The 12,188-nt window shown below is 43.5% G+C and overlaps 1 protein-coding gene across 1 annotated transcript; it reads right to left on the minus strand.

Moving 5' to 3' along the window:
- Positions 1-1,320: 1,320 nt before the first annotated feature.
- Positions 1,321-11,447, minus strand: rinl (Ras and Rab interactor-like). Its single transcript, XM_070829960.1, has 11 exons — positions 11,392-11,447; positions 11,067-11,232; positions 7,921-8,032; positions 7,302-7,374; positions 7,066-7,154; positions 6,877-6,959; positions 5,853-6,084; positions 3,856-4,554; positions 3,399-3,716; positions 3,176-3,307; positions 1,321-2,724 (listed from the first exon to the last, which is right to left on the minus strand). Coding segments are annotated over exons 1-11 (2,361 nt in total). The 5' UTR covers positions 11,394-11,447; the 3' UTR covers positions 1,321-2,269.
- Between the last annotated feature and the right edge of the window lie 741 nt (positions 11,448-12,188).

A 12,188-nucleotide genomic window follows, 5' to 3' on the forward strand; every position in this document is an offset into this window, starting at 1 on the left:
GCATAATTTCCAATAAAAAACTGAAAAATTGGGGTGTTCTAAAACTTTTGACCGGTAGTGTAAATATATAATAAAGTTATAAATTCGTGAGGTTATTGATAAAGATCAGCTCTACGTGTTATTATAAAGGAGCAGTAAATACCCAGGCTGCTGCTCACAGAGAACCACCACACCAAACAGAATGAAACCTGAACTATACGCCACATAGCTAGAAATAACATGCTTCTCAGCCATGGTGTTTGCAAAGCTCCTCTGGAAGCTGAAAAAACTGAAGATACTGACACTGACTCACTGAAAGCATGCAAAAGGGGCTGAGCAGCATGTGCACTCTGCGTTAGAAACTCTACCTGCTCTGATTGGTTGTTTACCTTCAGGCACGATGGATTCTTGCAAATGACATTAGGAGCACTATGTGGGGCCACAGGAAGTCGATTCCTTCATAGGTTTCCCATCTCATGTACTACTGTCAGGATACAGTGACAGTTTCAGCAAAAATGACAAAAACATATCTTTAAGAAGGTCACCTGCTGCTGCTGTAAGTGTGTCACAGTTAAAGTAACAGTCTGTGTTGTCCTCCTTGGTGGCATTAATGGCGATAAGCGCTAATTGCGGGGGTGTTCTCTAACCAGAAATCAGTGTCCTGTGTGACATCAGCAATTGTTTATGAAGTTTCATGCCGCTTCACACTGAAGTAACTTGAAGAGTGAGTCTGTTGCATTAGCCACACCTGGTCTTTCTCATGGATGTCCAGTTCATAAAACTGCTAATTACAGGGGGCTTGTCTTGAGGGACGTTACCTTCTCCTTCAACGTAAACGTAAACTCCAACTTCAGCTTCCATACAAGCTTATTATCACTTGTTAATTTGTTGTTTCAGAAAGAAGTGTTTCATCTTCATCTGCTCTTTTCACTGTGTTCTGTGCCTCATCTTATAAGTGCCTCAGTGTCTACTGCTTGTTTTAAGCTTGTTTAACTATCACTGCCTCAGCACTAAAGGTTTTACTTCCACCCACTTCACCTCCTTCAATTCTTCACACTTCAGCTGTCATTTCAAACTATCAGCGCTCGCTTGACGCAGTTTCAAGTGTCTCAGCCTCAACTGCTCGTTCAGCTGCTTTTGATGTTCATCTCTATCTCCTCTGTGCAAATCTGTTGGTGCTTTAGCTTCAACCGCTGCCTCACTACTACTTCAGCTCACGTGCAGTATTTTTAGTAATGTATGCAACATTGTTTTGTGCATGCATGTGTGTGTGTGTGTGTGTGTGTGTGTGTGAATCTGCAGGGACCAGCCAGTCGACAGGAGCTGCTGACTGCAGCATCATTGTTTCTCTGCATTATGAAAATTGCAGATTTTATTATTTTTTCTGATTGAAATATTCTCCAGGACAAACACAGCACCACCTTATTCCATCAATTCCAAGTCAGACATGCTATAACTGTGCATATGATACATTTCACAGGCGGTTTAATGCTGTCCTCTAGTGGTCCAAAGGGAGGATGGATATCTGTGTTGTGGGATTTCTTGTCCCGATGCTCTTTTACTGAATAAATAAATATAGAAAGAAGGAACCGTGTATAAGCTGAAATTGTTATTAAACAGCATCCTTTTCGGTGTTAAAGAGCTTCACTGGGTCAGGCAAGAAATGAAACAGCACAAAGCAAATGCTCTTATAGGAAAAAGCATCAGGTTTATTTTAAGAATGATTATCTTGAGCTTATTGAATTTATGGCCACTTTGGGGGCAGAAGAACTCCACATCAAGCAGAGAACACATCTATCACATAAATCATGTGTTGTTGCTAACACGTTAGCAAACAGCCGCTTACTTACACATCTGGCAGAGCAACATAAGTATTATTCTGGGGTCGTGTTTCTGCTCATCTGATGAATAATAATGAATAATTTATGTAAAAGAATTCCTTCTAAATTTAACAGCATCCAAACATGAACTTTATCAGCACCCTGGTCAGAAAAAATTAAAAAATAAGGTGCAAAATCCCCTGCATCAAATAAAATCTACTGTAAGCTTGTGTGTGTTTACCACAAAGGCGGATTGATGACTGAAGACTGGCAATATATTATTAATTGATCAATGTGATCAGTTATAAAATGTGAACCCAAGTACCAGATAGAAGGTATCTAGTATTTTGTTGGAAAAACGATGAAATTTGAGAAAAGTAATGGGGCATGCTGTTGGTTTGACCCACTGAGAAGTAAATTACTCTGAAAAAGGTGGTGTGGTCATTCTTTGCTGCTCTTCTTTTGTTCCCTCAGTGGTCATCCTCCTCTGCTGCCGTAAAGAGAGTCTGTGTGTCTTCCTGTTTGCTTCTCATTACGTCTTGCTGATTACAGTCTGAGGCCGGAGTGGACGTCGGCAACTCGTCCTCAGCTGCTCGTCCTCTGCTCGTCTCTTCTTCCTCCAGCGGCTGCAGTGCCTCTGTGCTGCTTTCTGTCTGCTGCTGGGACTCCTCAGTACCGACAGGATCACATACTTGACTCCCAGCTTCTGTCTCAGAGTCTTGCGTCGCCCTCTCCCTACATGCCTGCCTGCGAATGGTCTGTCTGTGCTTGCTGCGGCGTGATTGGTTGCAGTGCAGAGTGCGCCTGCGATGCCATTGGTTAAGAGAGTTTTGGGCTTCGACGCTGAGCTGACGGGCGGCCAATTTTGGCGCAAAGCTGATGATGTAGTATAGAGAGGCGTACAGAGTTGTAAGGTAGTAGCCACCTGTTGATATGGGGAAGGCAGAGAGGGAGACAGTCTGTGACTTGTACAGTGATTAAACAATAACTCTCTAACCAGTCAACCCCACACCTCCATCTGGAGCTATTCTTAGATCATTACCAAGGTTAATGTGTTAAGTCCTTCCTAAGTTCAAAATGTCCAAATTAGTGATTTACTTGTGCTTTTTTTGTGAAACTGGTTAAGATAGTGTAATTGTGTAATGTGTGCAATCTTTTAGTTTACATCACAAAAAAAAGCTCAGATAGCAATAGTAACACTGGAAGTTACTGGGTGAAAATACAACTGTTACAACTAATCTCTACATGAGAACTAACTTGCGTGGTATTTTAATTGGTGATGAGTAAATCTCCACTTAGTAAACACTTGTGTTAGCACCAGACTAAGAAACATGGCGACTTGTTCACTGCAGTGTGTTTAATTGTATCTGCCTCACCTTCCCCCTGTAGCTGCGAGGGGTCCAGCAGCTCCATCATGTAGCCTGTGTCTAGGTGTAACGTGACCACATCACTACGCAGCAGCACCCAGGTCAGGCAGGGCAAGAAGTCATCCGCTCCAAACGCTGTACCTGCATTAGAGGAGCATATGAACTTTAATTATCAGACGCAACAGGAGCCAGAGACAGAGAAAAACGTGATAATCACAAAACACCTGGCTACCTGAGCCAGCATTAGCACTCATGCTGTGATAGATGCTCTTGCAGACTTTGAGCAAGATCTGGACCTTCTTGTTCGGGGAGTAGGCCTCATGCATACAAGTCCACCTCTGCTGGATCCGCTCCAGGGCGACAGAGTCAGGAACTCCGACTCCTGCCGACCCGCCTAGCTCCGCCACCCCCTTCGCTTCCAGCACACGCAGGTTTCTCTGGAGACGCTCCAAGCTGCCGTCATTGGTCTGGGAGGCGTGGATGCAGGAGTACAGGTGGGTGGAGACGGGTTTTAAAGCCACCTTGTGGAGGGAAAGCTCTACCAGGGAGTCTACAGGCAGGCCAAAGGGCCATGAGGACAAAATTAGAGGAGCTCTAACTATTTATCTACTGAGTTTCAAGAGAATAACACATGTTCTGTCAGTGGTGTTAACAAACACTTCATTGAAATGTAAATTCTTTTTACTCACCGATCTCTGAGTCACTTATGTCAGTGATGCTGTCCAACAGAACCTGGATTTCTGAGTAGTCCAACAGCGTCTCCCTCAGTGACGACAGCGATGACCTCACTTCCTGTAAGAGCTCTGATCCTGTGACCCTGCCAGGATCAGCCCCTCTCTTCAACGTTGTTTCCACAAATTCTTTCACAGACTCTGCAAACGGCCCCCCTTTCCTCTCGCTCATCTCCAGCACACGATTGGTCAGTCTTTTCTTCTGACACACCAGCCCACCCAGAGCCTGACCCACCGCTGACAGCCGGTGTATGACCTTGTCAGCCAACCGCTGTGCTGACGGCTGGTGCGGGATGGGGCTTGTCATTTGGAACTCTTGCTCTTCCTCTATGCTGCTGATTGACAGCGAGTCAAGCTCCTGCAATGGGAGCTGGAGCGAAGAGGAAGGTCTTGGTGGGGGCAGCCAGACCCCGTCTTCAATCCAGGACACCCTGTGAGGGGACTGAGGCATGTGGCTGCCATGGGGCTGCAGCTCGAACACTGTGCCACTTAGACTTCCAGGGGTAGAGGGAGGAGATAGGCTCCCCGTGCTCGCTCTGTGAGGGGGGTTGGATGCAGAATCCCTGCTGGGCCTCCTGAGAACCACCCCCGCTGGAGCACCTGCTGGAGCAGCTGATGGGCTGAGGGGGCAATCAGCTGACCTGGCTCTGATTAGACCTGGACAAGGAAAACATGGATTATGAACAGAACGTCGGCTACGAACTCAACTGAGCCCACTTTAATATTTTATGGAGCACACAGAACACACTATGTGTCACACTACATGTCCCATGTAGTTTCAAGTAATCCTCTTTTTTTGTTTAAATATTTGAATGTTTTGTTTGATAAATTTGAAGGGATAGTTAAACTTTTTGGAAGAGGCACTCCTTCACTACTGAGTGAGACAATCTGTGTGGTCTCTGAAAACTATCTTAGCTTGGCATAAAGACAGGAAGCAAGGGGAGAATTTGTGCCTGCTCTGTCCAGAGGTACCTACCAGCACCTTAAAGGTTACACAGTGAACAGGTTCTATCGCGCCTGTTGAAATGCAAAAAAGACATGTTTTGGTTTCATGGTAACCTCAGGCAGCCGAGAAATAGTGAGTGAGCTTTAGAGGTGCTGGTAAGCAGATTTTGTTACCTTTAGACACAGACTGTATGAAAGGTGCCGACGTAGCAGGTCTGAGAAGTGAAGCTGATGCTCAAGTGCCATAAATCTGCATTCTTTATAGTGGCCAGCAAATGGCGACTCCACTGGCCCCAAAGGGAAGTATGACTGGATAGAAGTCTATGAGAAACTGAGCTGACTTCTCACTTGATTTATTACCTCAGTAAACATTCTCCTGATGACTTTATGGTCTCGGTCGCTAGTTTACAGTTTTCTTCAACACAGCAGAATGTTCATCTAGTAAATTATGGCTCCATTTAGACCATAAAGCAGGGCATGTTTTATTGTCACCAACCATCAGAGGCCGGTCATGCTTTAGCCTAACCAAAAAAGTCATGTGCAACGTCTGGCTCCAAAATCAAGATGGCAACAGCCATTACACCAAGACAGGGATGATGCAAATGCTCCACTCGAGGCTTCAAAACGACAGTCCACACACCATCATGGTGGCTACACACACTTCTTTTATACTTTCTGTGCCTTTAGACAGAGTCAGGCTAGCTGTGTCCACCTGCTTCCAGTCTTGTGCTAAGCTAAACTAACTGTAGCTCCATTGGTAACAGATAGATGTGAGGGTGATAATTAATAGCAAATAAGCATATTCCTTTTCCTTCAAACCCATGCCAGTAAGGTCTGTGTATTTACCTGAGTAACTTGGGTGCTTGAAAAGCACATTGTTGAGTTTTTCAGATAATTTTTTACAAACTTTGGAGCACATAAAACAGGCATATAGACGAAGATATCTCAAAAACTGGGAAAGTGAAATTAAAACTGCTGGTCAAACAAGTATAAAAGTGAAAGGTGTTCACCAGACGTCTCCATGCTGGCCGCTGAGGATTCCTGCTCCAGTGACATGGCCCGTTTACTGTGCAGCCCTGCCCCTGCCCATTTTCTGGTGGTGCTGAGGCGTCGCTCTCGTCTGTAGTTTGGCGGCTGTGTGGCGCACTGGACAGCCGTCTCCCTGTGGGTCAGCCAATCATCTCCATGTTCACGAAGGTAGAGGGGATTGATGATACACAAGGCCCCACTGGTGGAAGTCAGCTGAGGAGACACACACATGCAGGAGAAGTGAAGAGAAAGGATGGTGTGACACACCACCGCTCACCACAATGTAAAGGTCCAATAAGCTTCATGCTCCAGTAGTTTCAAACCTGGGCCCTATTTGTACATATTTTGCATTCAAAATTAATTCGACTTGGGTGTTTTAAAGGGTTAATTCAGATTCAATACAATATTTGTGTAAAATAAAAATTATACAGCCAAACTAACCAATTGAGACGTCAGTAGACGAGCAACTCCTGAGTCCTGGGAGCTAAAATGACTGTTTTTGTCAAAGGAAACTGGTGGCTTTGAGGAGAGCAATATAACAGCTGTTTGTGGTTAAACAAAAAGAATCTTAAAGGTCTATCTCTGTAGGGATCCTTTCCTCCATAATGCTGTCAGACATTTAGAATAAAAATCTGAGCCCGTCAGTGGCAAAATCAAAGACTTTTACGTACGGACGCACTTTAATCTGGTGCAGTTGCCCCAAAGGATTACATTGCAACCATTGCGGTCCATTTCACGGCTGCTGGCTGAGGCGATCAGCTGGACCAATTCCAAACATTGTACCTACTCACTCATTCTAAATCTAAAATATGTAAAATAGAGGCCAGGTTTATAAATACCAAGTTTACTTTAAAGCAGTATTAATTTAACTTATCAGTGCAGCTTTAAGTTATTGGGACACAAGGCTCTTCTACAATCACCTGTTCTTCTACACACACACACACACACACACACACACACACACACACACACACACACACACACACACATACACACAGTATATACCTGTATGGAGCACATCATGTTACTTGGCTCCCTGTGCGTCATTTCATCAGCCGGTAGGTCAGGCGGCGTGCTCAGCCAAGTTTCTGCATTCGAGAGGGATTATAAATAAGACAGCTCTTTAAAAATGTCTTTCAGTTTTTGCATTTCTGACGTAGCTTCTGGGAGAGGAAATGAGACCAAAGGACTCACTGGATTCAAGTTGAGAGAGACGATCTTTGTTCCTCTCAGTTACACTGTAGATCCAGCAAGGAATGGAGAGACAAACCGCCAACACATCCCTGACACACAGAGATCAAATCAATATTGTGTTAAAGAGGATCCAGAGGTCACACTTCTGCTGATTCTGCTGTCAGCTGAATTCAAAATATCAAAAAGTGAGGATGTTTCAAAGGTAACTGCTAATAGTTCAGCCAGCAAGTTCTTACCTGGTCAGAGAGTAGAAGAGCACAAGCTGAGCCAAGTCAGAGAAAGAAAGACGAGACCCAGACAGCTGGAAGACTTGACACAGAGAAACAGAGAAAGAGTGGGCAGAGTTAGTGTCAAGTACGGTTAAATACATACATTCCTGGAAACTCACCGAAGCCTGAACCAGGAAGATTAAGAAGGGACTTCTAAAGAAGACAAGTATGAGAAGTGCTCATCAATTTTATTTTCATGTCAGTTATTTCCTGATCCTGTGTGGTTTCTAATGCGGAGCAGTTTGCTTCAGTTCCGAGGGGCCACTTATCTCTCATTTTACTGCGTGGACCTGCAGAGCAGCAAAGTAACACTCACAGACATGGATATTATTGGTGACTAACAGGAAGTTCACAGTTTAAGGAACCAGTATTTGCAGTTTGAGAGCCACTGGGAGGTGTGTGTCTGATGTCCTGCACTCATCTGTCACACCTTTGCCACGTCTGCACTGTTTTCAAGCAGCAGGACGTTTATGTTATGTAAACCACTAAAAGTAACGTACTGTGACAAAGTGACTGGATCACACTCACACCCACAAAAAGAAAAGAGAAAGCAGTAGGTGTTTGTTTGCGTGCGGCTGGTCCCTACCTGTGCCTGTACTTTGGATTCTATAGTCCAGAACTGCTCCATCCTCCCCTCCAGCAGACACACACAGCAGGCTGGGCTGAGACGTCGCAGAGTCCCGCACAACCAGGAAGCTCTGGAGGGAGACACACAGTGACTCATTTCACCACCTCAAGAGCTGGGGAAGCTCGTTGAGCAGGAAGACGTCCTCTATTTAAATGTTCTCAGCAGCAAACAGAGGGTGGTAAAAATCAACGCAGAAGCATCTGTGCTTCTTGAAAATTAGTCATATCATGGAGGTCACGCAAATTTTCCAGGGTTGATACAGTTAAGTGCTGAGAAGTGCTTGCCCACTCATAGAGCTGATATGACTCTAAAGAGACTGAGCGTGGACCCACAGGGGCTCAGGACTATTCAGCTTCCTCACATTTTGTTGTGTTTTAGTTTTCATTTTTGACTGGTGTAGTAATGACTGCTCTGAGTCCTCTTGATGATGTTCCTGCTAACTTTTTACAGCAACATTTTCAAGACAAATTGTTTCTGCTGATGAAAGCCATGTGATACAATTAAAAGCTCTGGAAACATCACGCTAGTGGTATCTGAGTGGAGATTGCGGTAACCCTCTCATTTACAGACCATTAATTACATAGAATGTGAAGAAATTGCCAAAAACATAACCAATATGTTGACAAGTCCTAGCAGTTAGTGGGGATAACTGTAAAGTACTGGGGTAATCACAAAGTAAAACTGAAACAGAATAAATCGGTTTGGTCTGGAATTAACTGTTATAGTGGTATAACTGAGCCCTGGTCCTGCCATGTCATCTTCCATTTTATGGATATTACCTGTAAATTCCTAAAAAAAAAAAAAAAAAAAAGCTCACCTTACATTTCCAAAGCTAGTGGAAATGTAATGAGGTGACATTTCTTGATACCTTCGTTGTCTTCATTTAGTATCCAGAAAATATGTCCATGTTTCATCTGAGAGGGTTACTGGGCTGCCTACTCTTCACGGGCCAGGGGAAAGTGATTACAGCAAACGTTCCTATTAGCATGCTCTTATTTATGTTTAGAATACTCAGATTTTTCAAAGAAGCAATGCACACTACACTTAACAGGCTGCGGAAAAGTAAGGGTTTACAAATGTGACATTTACCACAGTTGCCACATCGGCTACTTGCTTTTAGGGAACAACTATTGCAGTGGCGGTCACTCTTCTTAACTTATAAGTAAGAATGGAAAGTACAAACACAGTACGATTATTATCCTGTACTATATACTACCATAGTATAAAAATGATGGGATTTTAGCTGGGGTCTGTACAAAAGCAGCGTGTTCTGTTACATCTGGAGAATATGTTTTGCACACATTTTACCTTTATCAAAGAATTGCAGCTCCTGCAATTTGAATATTGCACATGACCATATTGTATAAAATTGTTTTAGCCCTGAGCCCAAATTATCAAATGTTACAACACACGAAGCTAAGATGGAGACCATGGTAAAGATTATACCTGCTAAACATCAGCATGTTAACATTGTCATTGTAAGAATATTAGCATACTAACATTAACAGTTAGCACAAAGCACAGCCTCACAGAGCCACTGCAGTTACAAAATGTCTGGTGCTGAATGTTACTCAAGAGCAGCCTCTCTATCACAAAGATCTAGCCAGCAGTTTTTGGTCATTTCACACTAGCAGCATTTAGATTGCTGGTGGGTTTGCCCTTGCAGCCATTGCAAATTTGTTTAAGACATAAAAAAACCCACTAAAAACATTATTTTAACTGAAAAGATTGAAATACTAGTTACAGATAACTTTAGCTCTTGTAGCTCTTGCAGCTCTTTGGAAACAGGCAGTTGGTTGAGACATAAATAATTTGGGTAAAACAAAGCATATGCAATGCCAGGTGGCTCAGTAGTGTAGCTACATCTTCACACACACCAGCACACACACAAAGGAAGTGGCTTTCAGGCTCAGTGTGCACAGAAATAGAGACAGCTTCACAAGTCACCAAACTTTGAACAGTGGATGTGTTATGTGAACACATATTCTTATTGGCAACATTTAGTCAACCATGAAGTTGATTCATAGGAGGACGTATTGGAAACCATTTGAGCAGAAATTGACAAATTGACAAAACACGGCCTGAAACCACCATGAGCTGCAGTGTCTCACTGATATTTTAATATTCATAAGACTCTTAGCTTTCTGTGAGCCAAGAACAAACAGTCCGATCCCTCCTCTCGACCAAATACTCACATGATGTCAGTGACTTGTTGCTGCTGGTTACAGTTTTCAAACAACGTGTTCTTCAATATATTTTTCTGTCCTTCTCAAATACTCCTTTTGCTGTATACGTATCCATTTTGTAATGTCATTTCTCTGACATGCACACGCTTTCATTCAGCACTACTTCTGCATTCAGTCCCCGTAAAAAGTGTTTGGCGTGACATCAGTTGTCAAAGAAAAAAAGGAACTACTTTCCTGCCACCGAGATGTGCATGTCAGTGTTCAGTCTGCTGCTACACAACATTTAAGTTAAGTACACAGAGTTCCCCACAGTGTGTTTGGTCAGTCTGAAGCTACTCAAGTTTCATATGATGAATGGGATGATGATGGTGAAGTTGGGTTACATACAAGTGAGGTGAACAATAAGCAAAGAAGGATCAGACAGAGCACATGCACAGAGCCACAACAATAATTTAAATAAACCCACCTTTTCCCGTCTCTCAAACAGGAAGACTTTTTTGAAAAAGAGACAGAAGACTTTAAGTATAGTAAAGTCAACCAAGGTCTTTCACCCCACGTTTGGTGTAAGGTGTCAGCATGCAACAAGTACAGTTAAAGGACAAACTGGCCAATTTAGGATCAGCAGATTAGTAAGGACACGCACTTGTGATTTTTGTCTTCAAAATCTGGGACTTGCTGACTAACATAACCAGCAAGGAGGCTTTGAGAGTATTATTGTTTATTGGGCGAGGTTCTATTCAACACTTAATGTATCTGACAGATTTTCAAGTTTAAAGGACATTTTAAACGTTTGTAAATGCCAAGAGTGTCTCTGAATGTGTGGATCAGAGATCTGACCTCACTTCAGTGAGTTCTCTAAAACGTATTTTTAGGACTTGATGCGACGTAAAACATGACAAAGGTAGGAGAGCAGCTTACCCCGGCAGGTGTACCACAGATAGCAGCGTGAGCCTCCTCTCTATCCCAGGGTGCCCCAGGACACCAGGCCTCCTGGCAGCCCTTCAGCTGCTCCAGCATGGACAGTCTCCTCCTGCTGCTCCTCCACGGGATGGCTGTGGTCCCGTTAACCGCACTGTGAACCGCCCTGGACACAAACATAAGATCAGATTAAGATGCCCTCATACGCTAAGATTCAGACACAGTTAGGTTAAGATTCCTTTAAGATTTGGCTTTGAGAGCATTTGTTTTAATAATAAGACTGAAACACAAGTTTACTGACCGTATGAAAATGGTTGATACTTACATGCGTTGGTCCAGCTCAATAATGTGTCTTCTCTCCTCTACACTATTGGCACATTTCTCCACGTGTTGCAATCTTCTGGGTCTTGAACTCTTTGTACGCAGCCCAAACTGTTGCTTAAGAGTCAAGAATGCGAGCAGGGGTAAAAAAAGGAAGCTCACATGCTGCTCAGAGATACGTCCTCAAGACGTCTCCTGGTGTCATGTGCAGAGTATTTTCTATTTCAAAATTCAGGTAACTGTCGTACGGCAGCCAGGTTTACCTCCTTCTGTCACCTGTGCATGCTGTCATTTAATGAGCTTTCATTTTCAGTGAAATGCTTCCTCTGATCTTATATCACGTTGCCTTACTCGCCGTCCCCTTGAGTCTGCGTGTGGTTAACCCAGCTCTGTGCACAGTATGAGCACTGAAGAAGACACTGCATGTTCTCATGGTTACGTGATTCTTTTTTCTCTCTCTCTTTTCTTCTCCATCTCTCAGAAATGGTGAATGGTAAAAAGTTTAAAGTTGTGCTGAAAATGTTTCACCACAACTTTGAGATTATATGTTCTCACATTTCGTCTTGCAGCTGTGGCAGAAATGCACACACAGATGCGATAGATATTGAAACACAGAAAACATTGTAGCAATATTAGTAGAGACTGAACAGGCTGGATTGACCGCACAGAGGGGGTACTTGTATTTGAACTGAATGTATTTGACTTCACGTGCAGCAGGGTGGTTTGCTGACTGGCCAACAGTCCTGCCTCGCAGCTAGAGGTGTTGAAGATTGGCCAACGTTTCCGTGACAAGAAGAGTCA

The sequence above is a fragment of the Pempheris klunzingeri genome, chromosome 4 (genome assembly GCF_042242105.1).
Source record: "Pempheris klunzingeri isolate RE-2024b chromosome 4, fPemKlu1.hap1, whole genome shotgun sequence".
Classification (NCBI taxonomy): domain Eukaryota; kingdom Metazoa; phylum Chordata; class Actinopteri; order Acropomatiformes; family Pempheridae; genus Pempheris; species Pempheris klunzingeri.